Here is an 18,499-nt window from a genome sequence, read left to right as displayed (position 1 = left end):
CTTTTTGCTTCATAGCAGTTCTCTTTTAGTTGCACTGCTTCTATTGCCATGCCATGTCGTTCATATCAGCTCCAGGCCTTCAGAATCAGCATTTAGTCTGTAAATTAAACATGGGGCAATCTGTTGATAACTAATAATCAGTATTTCTGGTGGGGATGATGCATTCTATTGTTTAAAATGTTTTTGTCATGTTATTAAGTAAATACATATGATAGGCACGGTTGCATGCTGTTACATTGCGCTGTTTGTAAAGTAATAATGTCTTCTCGAATTGCAACGGCATTAAAGTAAGCCAAACCTCGTATAAACGATATTGATCCCACAGCTGATTAGAAGTATAGAGGCACTAAGGGCAAAAGTGAGATTTTATCATTAAAATCAAAGACAACCGGCCCCAGGAGAGGAAACACGGACGTGCGCGCGCATCGGGCACGGCGGCCCCTGTGCAATGGGCCGTGTCACCCCGCAGCATGTGGAGGCGGGGCGTCGCTCTTACTGACGGGAGGGGGAGGTGCAGGGGAGCGGGGCCGCGAAGTGAGGGGAGGGGGGGTGGCGGAGGGAGGCGGAGTCACCACAGTCCTGGCAGGGCCGCCATTTTTGCAAAGGGAAAAGAGACTGCTTGTGAGGGGGATCTAATTTCGAAAAGTCGCTCTTTGCCCGGCGAATAGTTTGTTTTTAACGCTCCCCCCCTTTTGAGTTCCTGCGCCGACCCGGGCCTCCCACCCCTTGTGCAGCACCAGAGGCGGCGCGGAATTTTGGACAGGAGAGGACTATCTCGAGGACGAGGCGAGAATCCTAACGTTTTTGAGCTTTTTTCAGCTAGTGAGCCGCAGTGTGTGGACACAAGTATTGTTTTGGTTGTGGAGGCTGCGTGGACAGCGGCGAGGGTCTTGCCCCGCTGCCTAATTCGTCTCCTGGACTCCCCCGACGTGGATATAAGACTGTAAGTACATCGCAGTTTGCTGTTCATGTCAGGTTAGCACAAATCCGAGCTGGAAGGCTATTGTTGGCTTTACTTTAGCTGGCACATCGCGCTAATGCTGGCTAACGTTGTATCAGCTGTGTGTAGCCGACATGCTAGCTTAGCCTCGCTTGTGTATAGAAGTGCTCGGCTACCGCGTTTAACGTGAATTCACTGAGCATTTGAGGAGAAATAGCCAGGTGACGTGAGCTGCTAATGTGTCAAGTTGGCAACGTCAAAAGAGCGCTTGCTTCCTACTAGCTCGCACATGCTATTAGCTCAAATTAGCTTGACAGCTACGGAGTGGCAACGTTTGGGTGGCCGTACATTAAACGTCATAAAAAGCTGCATAGAATGTGTGTAAATCGCAGTGATCGCTGAAATGAAGAAAGTGAGCAGAGATAGACATAAGCCTGATCGAACCTCACGATTTGGAGGGGGGGGGGCGTAACGCTTAAAATGTCAAGGCTTTGTTAAGACGATCAATAAAATAGAATCTACGCCGAGCTGCACCCGATGTAATGTTTGGGTAAGTACTTTTTTTTTTGGTAAATGGTGGTCGTAGCAGTTGACACCGGTCGCGGTTCGGCACGGTGTCGTTACGGGCCACATTGCGCACCGTTTCAGTCCTAAACCTTTGCACATTATTTACATGGCTGCTTCCCATCGACATGGTCCCGAATTACGTTTTTTAGCGACGCGATCGGAGCTTGTGGCTGTTTTGTGTACACTCAACAAGATAATGTGCGTTAGTTGCAAACTTCAATGTAGTCGAAGCGATCCTGCTCGCACGCAGCGGTTCATTTCCGTCCGAACTCGAGCGCCTCCGAAAACAATAAGCTCCGGCATTCATGTAAACAAACGTACAAGAATGTGAGTTGAGTCCCCGAGTTGCATGCAAACCGCCGCTGAATTGGTTTAAACGCCTGCCCTTACATTGCGCAGTGATCTCATGCTCCTGGGGGCTTTTTAGACGAGGCCAAAATGAATTGAATAATAGAAGAAAGCTCCCCCAGGGGACGTGAATGTTTCCGTTTTTTAATCATACATTGACTTGTGAAAGCAAGGTGATTAAATGTTGATTTTTAAGCGTGTTTAGGTTCGAATGCTGCAAGCATGGGGGAGGGGACGCCCCGTGTCATACAGTTTGTAATTAAATAAATATGTTAAAAAGAGGCGCCGTACTCCTCCCACCCCAGAGTACACATAGGCGAGTAATTGTATTGTAAACGCGAACGTTAGGCGACTAACGCAGTCGTGATCGCTTCTTCCTGTTTATGCGCATACAAAACATTAGCCCACTTTTCATTGTCGCTGCTAGCTTAGCCCCGCTAGCACCCATTACGTATTATTCCATTCGCCGCCGTTTTGACCTTCACTGACGACACAAAGTGGATTTACCCTCCTGTTATCAATGTGTCTCACTCTTCCGTGTAACAACGTCGGACAAGCGGGGCGCATTTGCGTCGTCGCGATGCTCCGATCGTCGTTTCGATCCGTCCGAAAGTGGCTCACATAATTGCTAGCCCATTAGCTCGCTAGCTTGGCTTTCGACGAACTCTTGACACACACGGGCGCGCAGAAAGCAAACGCTCGTCGAACGGGCGGGTACTTCGGCTCGCCTATGCGGGGAGCGAGGCGGGCGAGCGCGGGGCAGGGTGGTTCCCCGCGGCTGGCGAGCCTCCGCCGGCTTTGCGGCGACGAGAAAGCCTCAGGAAAATGGCGTCCGCGGCCAGCCTGTTGTGGTAACATAATAGCAACGTTGTCGCCTCCACACCCCTACCGGCAGCCCTCACTGCAGCGCCGACACTCTCACCGGGAAGCAACTGCACACGCACGTACGTTTTATTGTGATAACAGTCGCTTGCAAAGGGTACTTTTATTTTTCTTGGGAAAAGAGATGGCCATAAAAAAGAAGGAAAGACTAAGTCGTATGTTGCTGTCATATTGGACGAAACACACGACCTTTCTTCTGCCGGCTCCCAATATGAATACACGCGCCGTCTAAAAGCAACACCCAGAAGCACATTTGGACCAAATGAGTTCTTTCTGTTCTAGTTTAGATTTTTGACAGGATGTCATTTTGTGTTGCCTTTTGACTGGAGACCTCAGGAGCTTTGGAGACGACTGTTCCCCCCCACCCCCGGTGACAAAGGCGTCCGTCAGAGGATAAATGCATTATTATTCCCCACTGCCGATAGAGACGGGTCCTCTCACTGGAGGTTGATAACAAATTTGTCAAGGCAGAAGAGAAGAGCGCCTGCCGGCGCATTTGTTTTGTTTTTTAAAATGGTCTCGCGTCTGTTTCGGTCAAGCGTTGTCATCCCAGCAGATCTGTCCATGTAGGGCTAGCGTGTGCGTGTGTGTCACAAACCACCCACTTACCCCGGAGTGATCTCACTCGTGTGGTACCCACACCCCGGGAGACCAACACAAGACAAACGCGTGAGGCTCCTGTTGAGCGCTCACGTGACCTCCCAGCTGGGCGGAGGAGGCTCGGCTCAGGTGACCTGTTTTGTGCCACCGGGTGCCCTGTAACAGATCCCTCTTTTTATGCAGGAGGGCGGACCTCCGTCAAAGCCCGACTACCTCCTCTGTGGTTCTGGGTCGGATTTTTAACAGGCTCCTGCATTGATGTCGGTCGGTGACGTAACATCACCACGCGTAATGGGTCATAAATGACTGCCGCAGTCGAACCTGTGGAGACCTGTCCGAGCCTTCGAGGCGGGAGTCGTGTATGTGCTTCTGGATGGTGACAATAATAACATTTGTCATTATTTGTGGCACTCGGGCTGTCGTAAAAGCTTTGACATGCTTGTAAACGCAGTCCCCGAGACTTCCTTTTGTTTTCTTAATTTGCTTCCCCCCCGCCAGCCCGGGGAAATGCCCCTCGTCCCTTTGCCGGTTGCTAGGTAGTGAGCGCAAACACTGCGACACGTCTGTCGTCATCCTCCGAAATGCTTTTGAAGAGTCTCGCGCAGTTTTGTACAGTGTGTATAAATATATATTTGAGAGACTGTATTGATATATGGCGGACACTTGCAGCGATTTGTTCAAAGAGCAGGCCGGACGTGTGCCGTTGCGGTCACTGTGGAAACATTCCATCCGGGTCATACGTTTGTTTGATTTCGCTGGCTCGCTAGCTGAGTCACTCCAGCCGCCCGCCTACCGGGACGGTGTCAAGGCACATCTGTTTGCTGTTTGGCAAGAGGGGTTGGGGGGGGTGTCGGAGTTTGCAAATTTCCCCCCCCCCCTTATCAAAAGAACCCATCTTCTTTCCGCAGAAAGCGCAACGAAAACATGCAGAGGAGTCTGGGTTTTCCCTGGCCAGGCTCCGAAAGGCCACTTCTTGGTGCTCTTCTTCTGCGCACAATGACGCCACTGTGCTCGCGCGGCGGCACTCCCGGGCTGTTTTACACTCTGCGTGAGCTCCACGTCGCCACCCAGAGTCCACGCGGGGTCGCGGCTGCGCGGCGTCACTGTCAGGCGGACCCGGTCGGCCGCTCTGCAGCTCTGGTTTATTTGGGAAGTGCACAGAGGAGGGAAAGAAATCCGGCTGGGTGGGGTGACTGGGCAAAGGAAAGAGTGGTGTTCTACCCCCCCACCCTTTTCTTTTTCTTGGACGCTTGACTCCGAGGGTGACGGACAGCTCCTGTAAGGGAAGTGGGAGGAGCACACGGAGGCAGTCAAAGCTCAGATTTAGTCTGGAATGCTGCTGTACCGTGCTGGTTTTCCCTTTTTTTTCTTCTTTTTTTCCCCCTTCTTCTTCCCCCCCCACCGCTTGCTCTCTCGCAGCCGCTTTTTGTGCGCCTCGTCGGCTGTGTCGTTGCGCCGCCGTTCCTGAGACGGGAAGCGAGCCTCGGGATGAAGTGGGAGTGGAGCCAGTTGGTCACAAACACACTGCCGCCGTTTGATAACGCAGAGGAAAGGGCTAGTCCGACGTTTGGTTGTTGTTGTTGGCAAAGCGCCCCGTCCCCTTGTTTCAACGAGTCCTTTCACCCTGCCAGGAATGGGGCGGGTGAGGGGGGGGTGTGTGTACACTTTTGGGTCGGGGTCGTCTTCCTGCGATTGATCAGGCTTGGAGGGTGCGAGCGCATCTCGTTCACTCAATATCGTCCGTCTGCCTTTTGTTTGTCGGCGGCCAGGCGAAGGTGCGACCTCCAGCCTGTTGGGTCTCGTCATCTGTCCCCTTCCCGCTAATCCTGCTTATCAACAGAGCTCTGTATCCGGGCCAGCCACACTGACACACATGCTCCTGTCTGGATGTTCACAACACACAAGTTCCCACCAACATTCCCCGCAGTCACAGCCTTTTAAACGTCACCAGACAAACAAGGGGGCACCCCAAAAAAAAAAAAAAAAAAACGCTCCCCGTGTGTTTTCCTTTCTCCTGTGTGTGTTCTCTTGCTCCCCTTTGTGGGAGCTCACTCAAAGTGCAGCTTTAGCTTAGCTTAGCCTAGCTTGTTGTATGTTGACATGTTTGGTTGTGACCCCCGACATCTCTTGTCTGTCCTCCCCCGACCAGGCCTCGTGGATGCACTTAGATGTCTGCGATGACTGCTGTGGCTGGCATGCCTCAGTGTTTTGGACTGCCATTCTCTGGACTCAGTAGGACAAGAACTGATCAGCAGAGAACGTCATGAGCATAGTCATCCCCGCGGGGGTGGACACAGCAGCAGACGCCTCGTACCTGGACATGGCGGCGGGCTCTGAGTAAGTATAGCTTTTCATGTGGAATAACCCCCCCACCCCCCAAAACAGAACCTCATGACAAAAGTCAAGCCTAAGTTTGATTCACGAAAGCGCGCAAGATCCGTTTTGGCAGCGGTCCACTCGCGCCTCGTCGAAGTTTCAACCCGTTTCCCCCCCCCCCTTCAAGCTCCTCTTATTAAATATCCGTAATAGTGATGCTTCCTAAGCAATTACAGGAGAGCAACTTGCGCTAATGGACAGTTGCGCCGCCCCTTTCCATCGATTGTTCTGGCACTTAAGCGCCGCCGCCGTCAACTGCATCCGCCCGTGTCAAAATGGCAGCGGGCAGCGTTTTGTGTGCCGCCCGCCTGCCTGCCCGCTGGCCCGCCCGCGTCGCTAGCGTTTTGCCGCCTGATGTGTGCGCCGCTGAGGCAGAAAGGTGCGCGCTGTCATGGCAACAAGCCTGACGTCGTGCTCCCCCCATCCCTCCCGTTTGCTCGTCAAGGACATTGGCGTGGCTTTAAACGAAGCAAGATGCTCTCGCATGACTAAAGAATAACACGCGTCATCCGCTCACGAGGAGGGAAGGGAGACGGGCTCTTTAAAGCAGGGAGAGGCCCCGCCCCCTTTTTGCCTTCATCAGAGCTGTTGCGGTGACAGCTTGTGTTGCCATGGTATCTGCCCGTGCCCCCCCCCACACACACCATCCCTCCTCTTCCCTCCCCTCTGCACTGCGCAAGGCTTGTTTCCACGGCAGCGGTGTGAGTGACAGGTGGCCCTCACAACAAAGCTCCCGCCTCCCCGTTTGCGTCGGACGGTGCGGGGCAGACATGCGGCCCTTCTTGACCGCGCCGCTCGCTCTTTTGTCCGTCGGCAAAAATGGCCGCGCCGAGGGAAAAGATGGCGGCTGGGAGTTACGTCGTGTCCTTTTTTTGCGCGTCCCCTCAAGTATGCGGCGGGGCGGCCAGCTGTTGGCTCATGCAGCATGTGCGTGCCTGCGCCTGCGCTCGTCATCCACAGTGGCACGCTGGCGGAGTTGGGAGCGTTGCCATGGCAGCCAAGCGAGGAGCGAAGGCGTTGCCTCTGGCCGCCCGTCTCCGTTTGTCCGATTTTCTTCTGTGGCTTGTTTTTTTTTTTTTTTGCATGTATGGAGCCACAGCTGCTCCCCAATTAATACAACATTGAAAGACACACAGGCAGTTGTTTCCACACCTGCGCCGGCCGGCCGGACGGATCCTCCCTCGGTGCGTCGACTTCACATGAATGATCCAAAGCCTCCAGCTATGCTCATATTCAAATGTCCTCCCCTCCACACACACTGCTCAACTTGTTGACGCACTTGACGCTACAAGTGTGGCGGCTCTTCAGTAAGAGCGAGCCGCCGCCGCCGCAATTTATTGCCATAGCTGATAAAAAAAAAAAAACATTTTTGAGACCATGCAAACATTTTGTAAGCACAATTCAAACACGCTTTTTGAAATCATCCAAATTTGTTTGTTGAGATGATGATTTATAATCAGTCAATTGTCACATAAATTATTTAGCACGTTGTTCTGTGGCAACTGTTTTCTTTCCTTTATTTTTTGATCATTAGTGACCTAAAAGTGGTGTGAATGATTGATCAGGAAAAAAGCTGTGCTGGCTTTACTTTTTTTTTTTTTTTTCTCGTCAGTGTCTTTCACGCCAGCGACGGTTAGGAGCGCCAGTGTGGCAGTTAATCAGTAGTGTAGACACACAAACAAGTGCCACACACACACACACACACACACGCCTCAACATGGTTCCGCCTCCAGACCTCGTGCACACACTTGTTCGGTTTTCACTTTGACGACGGCGCTTTGTGCAGGAAGTGTTGACTTTTTTGAGCGGCATGTTCTGCGAGGACTTGTGACAGGTACAGAAAAAATGCGGAGTTGCGTCGCAGCAACTTTGCCTTTTTAAATGCCGTTCGACCTGTCGGTTGTCTTTTGTTCAATTTTTTTTAGCGGGTCTTTACTAATGTAAAACTAAGAAGAAGAAAAGCCGTGTGTGTGCGTGTGAAATGCTGCATGGCTTGTTGACGCAGAATTGTGAGTTTACTTGAGCGCAACAGGCTGAATTAGCCTGATTTTAATTTTTTTCAACCTTCCACAGTTTTCTCATGTTTGTTTCAACGTGCCTTTTTTTTTTTTTTTTTCTTCTCTCTGAGCAAAGCTTAAAATGTGGCTACTTCCCTCTCGATCATGCCATTTCCTCCATAAAACACGTTGGCCATGTGACCGTGAAGAGTGAGTCGGGTTGGTCACAAACGGCCAAACAGGCTTTCAGCCTTTTTTTTTTTTTTCCTCTCTCGCAAAGTAGATGGACAGGTTTGGCGTGAGCCAACCCGACAAACGATTGCGCGCGCTGCCGTCCAACGACCCGCCTCGTCGACAGACAGGCGCTTCCAGTCGCACGCGCGGCATGGAAAAGAAAGTAGCTCTTGCGCGCTGGCTAACACGAGTACGGCGCGCGTGTTTGCAGACCAGAGTCGGTGGAGGCCAGCCCCGTGGTGGTAGAAAAGTCCAGCTACCCGCACCAGATCTTCAGCAGCAGCAGCTCTCACCATTCCCACAGTTACATCGGCCTGCCTTATGCTGTGAGTAGCGACCCGGATGCCTCCCGCTCCGGGACCCTCGCGCCTCACGCCTTCACCTTCTCTGGCCCGCAGGACCACAACTATGGGGCGCGGCCCCCGCCCACGCCGCCGGCCTCGCCTCCCCCTTCCATGTTGATCCGTCAGGGCGATGGGGGGTTGTTTGTTCCGGGCGGCCAGGACGAAGCATCCACGGGCACCACGCTCAGCACCTCCGAGGATGGCAGCTACGGAGCCGACATCACCCGCTGCATCTGCGGCTTCACGCACGACGACGGTTACATGATCTGCTGCGACAAGTGCAGGTTGGCCGCCTTCCGACGGTAGCCCGGCCGGGCCCGGCCGACCCACGGATGTCTCAACCCCGCCGTTTGATTTTCCGCTCTAGCGCCTGGCAGCACATCGACTGCATGGGCATCGACAGGCAGAACATTCCCGAGACGTACCTGTGCGAGCGCTGCCAGCCCAGACACCTGGACCGCGAGAGGGCCATCCTCCTGCAGACGCGGAAGCGGGAGTGTTTGTCGGGTAGGACCAAACAAAGACCGTTCACGCTGACTCGGCGCTTTTCTTGCTAGATTCCACAAAGCAAATGTCAAATCGTTCCTCATAGAATAGTTGCCCAAGTTCTTGGATTGCTTTGTTGATTTATTTTTTATCTTGACTTGGTAAGTTGAAAAAGACAAGTGCGCTATTAGGCTACCGAAGTTTGTATGGAAACTTTTGGAGACGTGACTCAAATGACTTTCCCGCTGATTTTCTCTCTTGCAGCCTGAGTAATAATAGCACACACACAAAGTCACCAAAACCAAGCGAGTCTGCCATACCGGTTTCCGCAAAATGTGCAATGCAATGCTATGACATCATCGCGTCATTGCGATGTCATTTTCCAACTTTGAGCAACCATACCCCCGCCTTCACTTCAATATTCTCACTAGTTGTGACATGTCAGGACACCTCTTTGAACAGCGACACCTGCTGGACACATTAAGAATTGCGTCTCATCTTGTCATTCAAGTAGATGGGGACACCAGCGCCACGGAGAGCGGCGACGAGGTGCCTCTGGAGCTCTACTCCACCTTCCAGCACACGCCCACCACCATCACCCTCACCACCGGGCGCCTCGGCAACAAGCAGGTGGACAAGAAGCGCAAGAAGAGCGTCGAAAAAGACGCCCCGGCGTCCTCCGCGCGAGCGAAGAAGGTAACGTTTATGTGGCCGTTTGGGTTCATCTGAAAATGTCCCCCAAACGCGCGTATGTTCCTCATCGCACGCTTTCCCTTCCGTTGATATTTGAATTTCTGCCCGCAGGCCTTCCGAGAGGGCTCCAGAAAGTCCTCGAGAGTAAAGGTAAAAAACGGACGCGGCGCAACGAGACGGGCTTCTCGGCGCCGATCCCCGACTAACCCCGCCCCGTTCCTGCGCGCGCAGGGCGCCGCCCCCGAGCAGGACCCGACGGAGCACCCGGCGCTGTGGGAGAACAAGATCAAGACGTGGATGGAGCGCTACGAGGAGGCCAGCAGTAATCAGTACAGCGAGGATGTGCAAGTGCTGCTGCGCGTCAAGGAGCAAGGCGACGGCAAGAGCCTGGCTTACAACACGCACCTGGCGTCCTTCAAGCCCCCGGTGGAGGTACCGCCATCGTTTGGTCCTTTCTCAGCTTTGCCAGGCAAATGTCTCATGCTGCACTTTTCTTTTTTTTTTTTTCTTTTCTCCTCTGCGCAGAGTCAAATTCAAAAGAACAAGAAGATCCTCAAGGCCGTGAGGGACTTGGCCCCGGATTCCCTCATCATCGAGTACAGGGGCAAGTTTATGCTTCGGCAGCAGTTTGAAGCCAACGGATACTTCTTCAAAAGGTCCGTTAACGGAACACGCAAAAAAAATGCATTTTGGATGGAAGGGTGGAATTGCGAATCCCAGATGATGGTTTCTTTCTTTCAGACCTTACCCCTTTGTGTTATTTTACTCCAAATTTGACGGGTTGGAGATGTGCGTGGACGCGCGCAGCTTCGGCAACGAGGCGCGCTTCATCCGCCGCTCTTGCACCCCCAATGCTGAGGTGAGGCCACACCCCCCCCCCCCCCAACCGCACAGCCGCCAATTTGGGGAGGTCGTTCCTTAACGCTCTCGCTGCCGCAGGTGCGGCACGTAATCGAGGACGGCATGTTACACTTGTACATCTACTCGCTGAGGCCCATCGGCAAAGGCGCGGAGATCACCATCGGGTTCGATTACGACTACGGCAGTTGGTGAGTCGACCCCGGACCGCCGTCCCTCCCCGAGACGACGTGGCTCACCCTCGGCGCTCACTGTTTTTGCTGGCTGTGCAGTAAATACAAGGTGGACTGCGCCTGCGTGAAGGGCAACCCCGAGTGCCCCGTGCTCAAGCACAACCAGGAGCCCACCGAGAACCTGGGCTCGGGCGGGCGGCGGCGCAACAGCCGCAAGGACAAGGACCCGGGCCGCGAGGACCTGAGCCAGAACCAGAACCTGGGCGTGGACTGCGAGGGGAAGAGCAAGAGCGTGGGCGACTGCAAGCAGAGGAAACTCTCGCCCCTTCGACTCTCCATCTCCAACAACCAGGTGGAAAAAGAAAGTGTTATTTCTTGTTGACCTCCATACTTGATGACATGTTTCCCATGGTGGGTGCATCTCGTTTTGTTAGCGTCTCTGCATGCCTTTTCCACCGTTGCTCCCTGATCTTTTTCCTTTTGAGTTGACTTGAGTAGCCCCACCAACGGAGGTGCTAGCACTTAATTGCTAGGTGCACATCAAGGTTGTTGTTTTGTGCCCACCTGACGCACAAGCAGATACCTTCACCCCATCTCGGGTGACCGCCCCACTCTCCCTCCTCACCTTCCCTGTCCTCCGCTGCTCTCACCTGTTCTCCCTCTCGTCTGTAGCCAGACTTGAATGACAAAAAGCGTCATGGCGCCGCCTCTCCCTCCCCCACCCCCCTCCCTTTTACAGGATCCCGACTTATTTGAGGATCTAGAAGACAAAACGTCCGTTAGCAATGAAGTAGAGATGGAGTCAGACGAACAGATTGCGGAGAGGAGGAAGAAGATGGTAAGTGTGCCCACGGCAAAACGGCGCCGTTTCAGCTTTTGAGTAGCTCTCCTGCAGTCGCCCAGCAAAGAGCCGAGATGAGAGAAATCGACAACCTAGTTGCCCCCCTTCCTCGCCCCACTTGTGTGTGTGGGTGTGGGTGTGGTCTGATAGTTGTGGCTCACTTTAGGTACAGCCGCCTCTTTCCTCTTCATCAGTACCAAAATGTGTCTCGCTTTTGCCTCCCGTTTCGTTTGCTTTGCTCATTGCCTGTTGCTTTGTGTTTTACGCGGTCCAAAAAAAAAGACCCTCGGTCCCACCACCACACAGTGAATAAAACGATCGCCAGTGCGCTCCATTACGTTCCCGACACTCGAGAGGGTTCAAAATGAGTGAGCAGGGGTCGACTAAACGCTGGAAAAATTTACGCACGGGCGCGCTCTGGAAATTACCCCGCAGTCATTTGGTTTCCCCGGGCGTAAAGTTGCCGACTCATCATTAGCCAGCCGGCGCGCCGCCACAGGGCTCAGTGAGGGATGGAGTCTCCCTAATTGTGAGGGGGTCGGCAAATAACGACATTTAGTTTGGGAACCTACGCCCAGCACTTAGCCTGATCCACTCCACATAGTGCACATTGCTACTCATTATTTGTCTTCCCGGAGTTGTTGCTAGCTGCTTGTCTTGCCTCTGGAGTGTTCCTTTTGACTTTTCCTCCATCTTGACCCGAGGGGATTCGAGTTCTCTTAGCGGCTTCTGTCCCCCCCCCAAGCATTAATTAACCCACGTGACCCCCGATTAATAACGACTCAAACGCTCTCTTCATCTGTGGCATAACTTCTCCCCGCAGACGCGAGAGGAGCGGAAGATGGAGGCCATCCTGCAGGCCTTTGCGCGCATGGAGAAGCGGGAGAAGCGGCGGGAGCAGGCGCTGGAACGTATCGGCAGCGTCAAGCCCGAGCTCGGGGGTCGCAGCGACATCAAGGAGGAGCCGCCGGCCACCCCGGAGGCGGCCGACTCCCCCTCGCTCGTACAGGTAGGACCCTCGAGAAATGGACTCTTGAAATGTAAAACGGTTCGGAACAAAAATATCCCGCGTGTGTCCCTAGCCACCTCTTCAAGAGGTCAAAGAGGAGCCGGGCTTGAAGCCGGCCAAGGTGAAAGGCTCGCGGAACAGGAAGAGCTTCTCGCGGAACCGCACGCACATCGGCCAGCAGCGGCGGCGAGCTCGCACCATCAGCGCTTGCTCCGACTTGGCGCCGGGCTCTCCGGTGGAGCCCATTGAGCCTCTGAACACGGAACCCCTCGAGGGAGAGCCGCCCAGCGCACCGGAGCCCGAGACCGTCGCCGCCCAGCCGCCGGACGCCAGTCCGCCACACAGCAACTCGCCGGCGCCCGAGCGAAACCGCCCCGGGAGCAAGAGTTTTAAAACGAAAAAGGTACGTGGCCGTGATGCGGCAGACGAGCGAGCCGCCGGTGCTCATCTATTTTGTCTCCGCAGCACTTTGTCAGCGAATGGGTGGGCGAGAAGCAGCCCGACGGCTCGGCGGCGCGCACCCCGGAGCCGGCGCCGGAGCGACCGCTCCGCATCAGCAGCGACCCTGAAGTCCTGGCCACCCAGCTCAACGCCCTTCCGGGTCTGGCCTGCTCGCCGCAGGTCTACAGCACGCCCAAACACTACGTCCGCTTCTCCTCGCCCTTCCTGGCCAACCGCAGCCCCACCGCCCCCGGCGTCCCCACCGGGAGACGGCGCTCCAGAGAAGTGCCCGAAACGCCTCCGACCACCGGCTCTTGCAAGAAGGTGGGGGCCGTCGTCGTTGCCGCCCTTCGATTGAGTCTTTGTCAAACCGGACGACTCACACTTCCTTCTTTTTTTGCAGCGATGGTTAAAGCAGGCACTGGAGGAGGAGGGGTCCACCAGTCCAGCCAGGAGACCCAGTCTCTTCATGCCCAGCGAAGGTCCTCTCAGCCCGCCCATCAACGGAGACTCGGACAGCCCCCTCCCCTACAACGGTTCCTGCTCACTGCCCGGTACCGCTTGTAATCGGCGACCTGGCCCGACGAGCGAGAACGACCCGACCCGCATGACGCCCGTTACTTTCTTTCAGAGTTGCCCACGCCTTTGAAAAAGCGCCGCTTGAGCCCCCTGGACGCCTGCATGTCGGAGAGCTCCACGCCGTACGGCTCTCCTTGCGCCACACCCACTCGGACCGAGCAGCCGGAGACATCGGCGCCACCCGCGCTGACGGCCACGCCGCCGCGGCCTCGAGCCGAGGAGTCGCCAGCGGAGCATTTCGCCAGCACCCCAACGCAAACGCCACAGGAGGTAAATGAGCATTTGCGGTTGAAAGAAAATCTTTTGCAATTCTTGACATATTTCTTCCTCTCGACAGAGCGACTCTTCAACGGAAAGCTCGCCGGACTTTAGCGCGAAAGCAAATTTGTCGGAGGTCAGCAACCCGGCAGATCGGCCTCCTTCGTTGATGCCGTCTCCCTCCGTTCGGACGCCGAGCTCCGACGGTCTCCCGCCCGACGCCAAGACGTCAGTGCCTGACAGTCCACCGCCGCCGCCACCGCCGCCCCCCGTTGTCGAGTGCGCCGCCGACTTAGCGGAGGACCGGCCGGATGGCGTGACGGCGGAGGCCGGCGGCAGCGGCAGCGAGGCTTCCTCCTCTGCCGAAACGTGCGCTTCCGCCTCCTTCCCCGGCTGGATCAAGAGTCCGGAGCGGTGCCCGACGACGCCGTCTGCCGGCCTCAGCTTCTCCCCCGTCAACTCCAACCTAAGGGACCTCACCCCCTCGCACACCCTGGAGCCCCTGCCGGCTCCCTTCAGACCCGACGCTGCAGCGGGACCTGTGGTGGTGGCGGCGTCAGCCAGCCAGCCGGTTTTCGCCGAGGGCCAGGGGCCGCTCTTCTACCCCTGCGCCGAAGACGCCGGCTCGGCCGGCTTCTCGCGCTCGCTCAACGGCGGCGGCGACGAGACAGGCGGCTCTGCGCAAAATCCCCCGCAGAAGAAGAAGGTGAGCTTGTAAGGTGCAACGTCGCCCTCTTGCGCTTTGCCACGACACCTGCACTCAACACCGCACGCGTGTCTTTGTCTTCAAGGTCTCCCTGCTGGAATACAGAAAGCGACAGCGCGAAGCTCGCCGCAGCGGCTCCAAGATGGACTGCGGCTCGCCCGTGTCCGCCGTGCTCCCTTTGAGCATGGATGGGTTCCCAGTCGTCGCCATGGAAACCAGCAGCGAGGCTTCCTTGCCTCCGCCGCCGCCGCCTCCTCCTCCGCCTCCCCCTCCCTCTTCCGCAGCCCTCAGCAGCGGCAAGGAGCCGCAGACCACGGAGGAGTGCGAGAGCGCGGGAGAGAGGGAAGGAGGAGAGGTCCAATGGTAGGCTGCAGATGACGTCACGACATCTGCTCTCTTTGTCTTTGGCTTAACGGATGTTTTCTGGGCAGGACGTCATCCACGTCTGTGGAACAGGCTCGTGAGCGGAGCTACCACAGAGCTTTGCTGCTCAGCAAAGACAAAGACGCAGGTGAGACCTTGCCAAGGAAAATCATCATAGATGGCAAAATTAAGACCCCATCCTGCTGCGAGTACCGTTTTTTTCCGTGTATAATGCGCAAAATTTAACTAATTTATTGTCCTAAAATCTGGGGTGCGCATTATACATGGGTACAAATTTTTTTTAATTTTTTTTTTTTAAATTTCTTTTTTTTTTTTTTTTTTTTTTTAAGAAAATCATGGTACAACAGGACTGACCGACAATAGTGTGTTTGTACTGTGCTCTGGTCATTTCGTCAAAGAAGGGATAATAGTCCTCTTCTCTTCTTGACTGACAATGAATGTGATAGTTTAATACAATCAGCAAATAACAAAATGCGTATTACAGGTAATATTTTATTTCACAACACTTTGCCTTGTTCCTTTCGTCTCTGCTGTTCACTTCAAACACGCTCCATACGAACGCAATGCTCTCGTATCAGACGCTTGCTCGATCACCTGCTCGTTTGCTGTCACAATGTACCCTACACAAATCCGAAACATTTGTTGCGGCTCCGAGTCACGACGAGGGGCAAGTTTTGGTTTCCAAGGGTGTTTTTATTCCTCTTCAACGTCTCTCCCATACAGAGCCGCCTTTTTCACATGTCCGCACGTCACTTTCCTCTCTTTTCATCTGATCGCGGTGGTGCCTTTACGGGCAGTTGGAGAAATCAACGCCAACAAAAAAAATACATCCAGCCTAGTTAAGACCATACCAAAGACTATAAAAATGGGACCCATTGCCTCCCTGCGTGTGTGACGATCATTGGGACTTAAAAAAAAAAAAAAAAAAAAAAAAAAAAAAAAAAAAAATTGGGTGCGTATTATACATGGGTACAGGCTTTTTTCCAGCATCAACATGCCATTTTTAGGGTGCGTATTATACATGGGGGCGCATTATACACGGAAAAAAACGGTAATTGACATTCCCCCATTAATGTTGCTAACTGCCTGTATTCATGCTTTGAACTACTTGTCCCTGAAATGAAGCTAAAAAAAAAAAAAAAAGTCTTACCAGACTGTCTACTGTTGTTCAAGATGGTGACACCGAGGGAGGTGAGACACCGACGCCGAGGGACTGTCCATCTCCTGGACCTCAAAAGACACCGACTCATGCAGTAAGTCCTCACCACAGTATGTGGCACTTTTTTTATAGATATAATTATTTATTTTTTTTGGTCCAACTGGTTTCTGATGCTTCTCTTTCTTCCTCCCAGCCGGGCTCTCCCGGTCCAGTCTGTTCTGTCATAGCCTCCGGCTGGAAAGAGGAAGACGGCGACGGTCCGCCTCGAGCGGCCAACCAGCCCCTGCAGCTGCCCATCAAGTCCAAATCCACGCCCGCCACCCCGAGCAAGCTGCACCCGCCGCCGCCGCCGCCGCCCTCCTCCCCCGTGCACTACCCAGGGCCGGCCCTCCTCCACGTGCAGCCTCAGGGCTCGCCCTACCGCAGCCAGCGGGCGCTCTTCTCCTCCCAGTCCCAGAACCAAACGGCAGGCCAGGCCCCGGCGCCTTCGTTCGTGCAGTACAACGCGCAGGCCGCCCCTCCGCCGCCACCGCCCCCACCTCCTCCTCCGCCGCCCGCCTCCACGGCCTACTTCCCCGCTCAGACTGCCTCCCCGGCGGGCCCCTTCTCGGGATTCAAAGCGGCGGTGACACCCTCCTACTCTCCGGGCTCTCAGGCTCTGATGCAAACTCTTCCCCACAGCGTGCACTATCAGACCTCGGCCGCCCCGCCGCCGCCGCCCCCTCCGCCGCCCCCGCACCCTATGTCCAGCCCCGCCCTGCTGCACGTCAACTTGCAGCCCGCCCCCATCCAGCAGATCATGCTGACCGCCGCCCCCACGTTGACACAGGGCCAGTCCTCGGCTCAGCAGCAGCAACAGCCGCCCCTGTCCCTCACCCCGCCGCCGCCTCCGCCCCCGCCCCCGCCTAACCCTTCGGGCGGCGCCCAGATGCAGCCCCACCACTTTCCAAACTTGGCGGGCTTTCAGACGACATTGCTCGCCAACCCCTCGGTGCCCCCGTCCGCGTACCCCCCGTCCCTTCAGCAGAGCGGACTGCCACCGCCGCCGCCACCGCCCCCGCAACAGACTCAGCAAGGCTCAGCTCCGTCCGCCGCCCCCCAACTGCCGGCCGGAGCCCGCGGAGGCCCCGCCTCCTCCGCGCCCTTTCACACTTCGGGTTACCTGAGCACAGGGTGGCACTGAACTCTGCCTAAGCAGGATTTGGGGATGAGGGTCAGGTTGTAAAACAATGGAAATTGTTGGGAAATGTCCATGGGATAAGGGAGTTTTTCTCTGTATGTTAATGGAAATTCATTTGAGAAAAGTTTCAAAATCAAGCGTTCATTTTGTATCGCTCGAAAAGAGACAGACATCCATGCAAATTAATAGCTCTCCCACATAACAGTATATGCGCAGGTTTATTTATTTATTTATTTATTTGACTTTTGGCTCCCACCACAACCAATTGCAGCTCATCATTTTGTTGTAGTTCCGATAATTCAAAATTGTCATTTAAGTAGTGAGCCAAATTTCACTTGATCACATTCCTTCTTTAGTCCCACAAATTCCCATGGAAATCTTCCCACATTTCCATCATTTTGCAACCCCAAACACGGAACGGGGCACTGTAGATATGTTTTCTATGGCCAGTGGAAAAACATGATTGTTGGATAAAAGGGTATTTAAAAAAAAAAAAAAAAAAAAAGTCAAAACAGACTGACATCAACTTCAAGATAAACTGTAAAAGATGGACGACCGACCGACCGACCGACCGACCCAATGTGGTGCTCTTGGCGCTCTTCTCCTTTTCTACTTCCTTCCTGTGACAGGTGGGGGAGGACTTCACTGTTGTGCGTCTCGTTCGGGCTCCTGTTTTCTTGTTCAACTGCACTTTGTTTCGCAATGGACATTCCAGCCTTTAGCCCTCCTCCTCCTCCTCCTTTTTTCTCCTCTTTGGTCCGTCTGTTGTCTCTGTTGGTTTTCTCTAGCATTTGTTTTGTATAGAAAAAGCGACATATTTTTGTCAAATTCCTCCGTCTGACATCAGAAGTCTGCTGAGCGCCACGGAAGACCATTAGCGGGAGAGCGCCTGGCCTCCTCGGGGCTCCCGGACTCGGCGTTTGCGTGTTTGGCGGTCGTCCCGGGTGGGCCGAGCGCCTCCTCCGCGGGTGGGATGCTCGCAGTTTATTTTTTTCAATAAGGAGCGTTACTTACTTGTAGAAGGTGTAATTAAATGTATCATAGGTGGTTACGCCGGCTTTCACCAGGAACACGTTTGTAAATATTTGCTTTTTTTTTTTTTTTCTACGCCTGTACAATTCGCAGCCATCGCCTCCCATTTTTCAAACATGGTTGTACATAGGAACGCTCTTCTTGGCAAAGCTGAATGTTTCCGTGACTGTAGCATTATTTTTTATTTACACCCTCTCTGGACACATTGACGTTGTCCTGTTTTTTTTTTTTAATTATTATTATTGTTATTATTATTCGTGTGTGTGCGTGCGTGCGTGTGTGTGTATGTGTGTGTGTGAGTGTGTTTGTGCCGAGGGGAGGAGCTCACAGACACTGCACTGGTTGGCTATTTTCATGGTTCATTATAATAAATCACTGTAATGACAGTTTTCTAAACACTTTAGTCTGTTTT

General features: G+C 54.2%; 1 protein-coding gene across 5 annotated transcripts; it reads left to right on the top strand.

Moving 5' to 3' along the window:
• Positions 1 to 568: 568 nt before the first annotated feature.
• Positions 569 to 18,485, top strand: kmt2e (lysine (K)-specific methyltransferase 2E). 5 transcript variants are annotated; one of them, XM_037243206.1, is made up of 23 exons: positions 569 to 943; positions 5,487 to 5,674; positions 8,156 to 8,270; positions 8,343 to 8,572; positions 8,656 to 8,795; positions 9,286 to 9,470; positions 9,579 to 9,617; positions 9,699 to 9,893; positions 9,993 to 10,123; positions 10,209 to 10,326; positions 10,407 to 10,516; positions 10,598 to 10,850; positions 11,238 to 11,336; positions 12,163 to 12,348; positions 12,422 to 12,751; positions 12,814 to 13,113; positions 13,193 to 13,343; positions 13,421 to 13,638; positions 13,706 to 14,332; positions 14,418 to 14,695; positions 14,764 to 14,843; positions 15,890 to 15,969; positions 16,069 to 18,485. In XM_037243206.1, exons 2-23 carry the CDS (start codon positions 5,601 to 5,603, stop codon positions 17,056 to 17,058), a joined length of 4,929 nt encoding a protein of 1,642 aa, XP_037099101.1. In that variant the 5' UTR covers positions 569 to 943; positions 5,487 to 5,600; the 3' UTR covers positions 17,059 to 18,485. The 5 variants fall into 5 exon arrangements, with proteins under 5 accessions (XP_037099101.1, XP_037099100.1, XP_037099099.1 ...); XM_037243205.1 differs by having other exon boundaries at positions 570 to 943; positions 9,289 to 9,470; positions 9,699 to 9,899; XM_037243204.1 differs by having other exon boundaries at positions 570 to 943; positions 9,699 to 9,899.
• The last annotated feature ends 14 nt before the right edge of the window (positions 18,486 to 18,499 follow it).

This window comes from Syngnathus acus, chromosome 23 (genome assembly GCF_901709675.1).
Source record: "Syngnathus acus chromosome 23, fSynAcu1.2, whole genome shotgun sequence".
In the NCBI taxonomy this organism is placed as follows: domain Eukaryota; kingdom Metazoa; phylum Chordata; class Actinopteri; order Syngnathiformes; family Syngnathidae; genus Syngnathus; species Syngnathus acus.
Note: the sequence above shows the minus strand (reverse complement) of the source record. Positions and strands in the feature narration are given on the sequence as shown.

Bases quoted from the DNA above. Each gene is read 5' to 3' on its own strand.
- kmt2e (XM_037243204.1), top strand. From the start codon at position 5,601: ATGAGCATAGTCATCCCCGCGGGGGTGGACACAGCAGCAGACGCCTCG. The intron at 8,271-8,342 runs GTGAGTAGCGAC...TCTGGCCCGCAG, and splicing joins ACATCGGCCTGCCTTATGCT to GACCACAACTATGGGGCGCG. The intron at 14,333-14,417 runs GTGAGCTTGTAA...TTTGTCTTCAAG, and splicing joins ATCCCCCGCAGAAGAAGAAG to GTCTCCCTGCTGGAATACAG.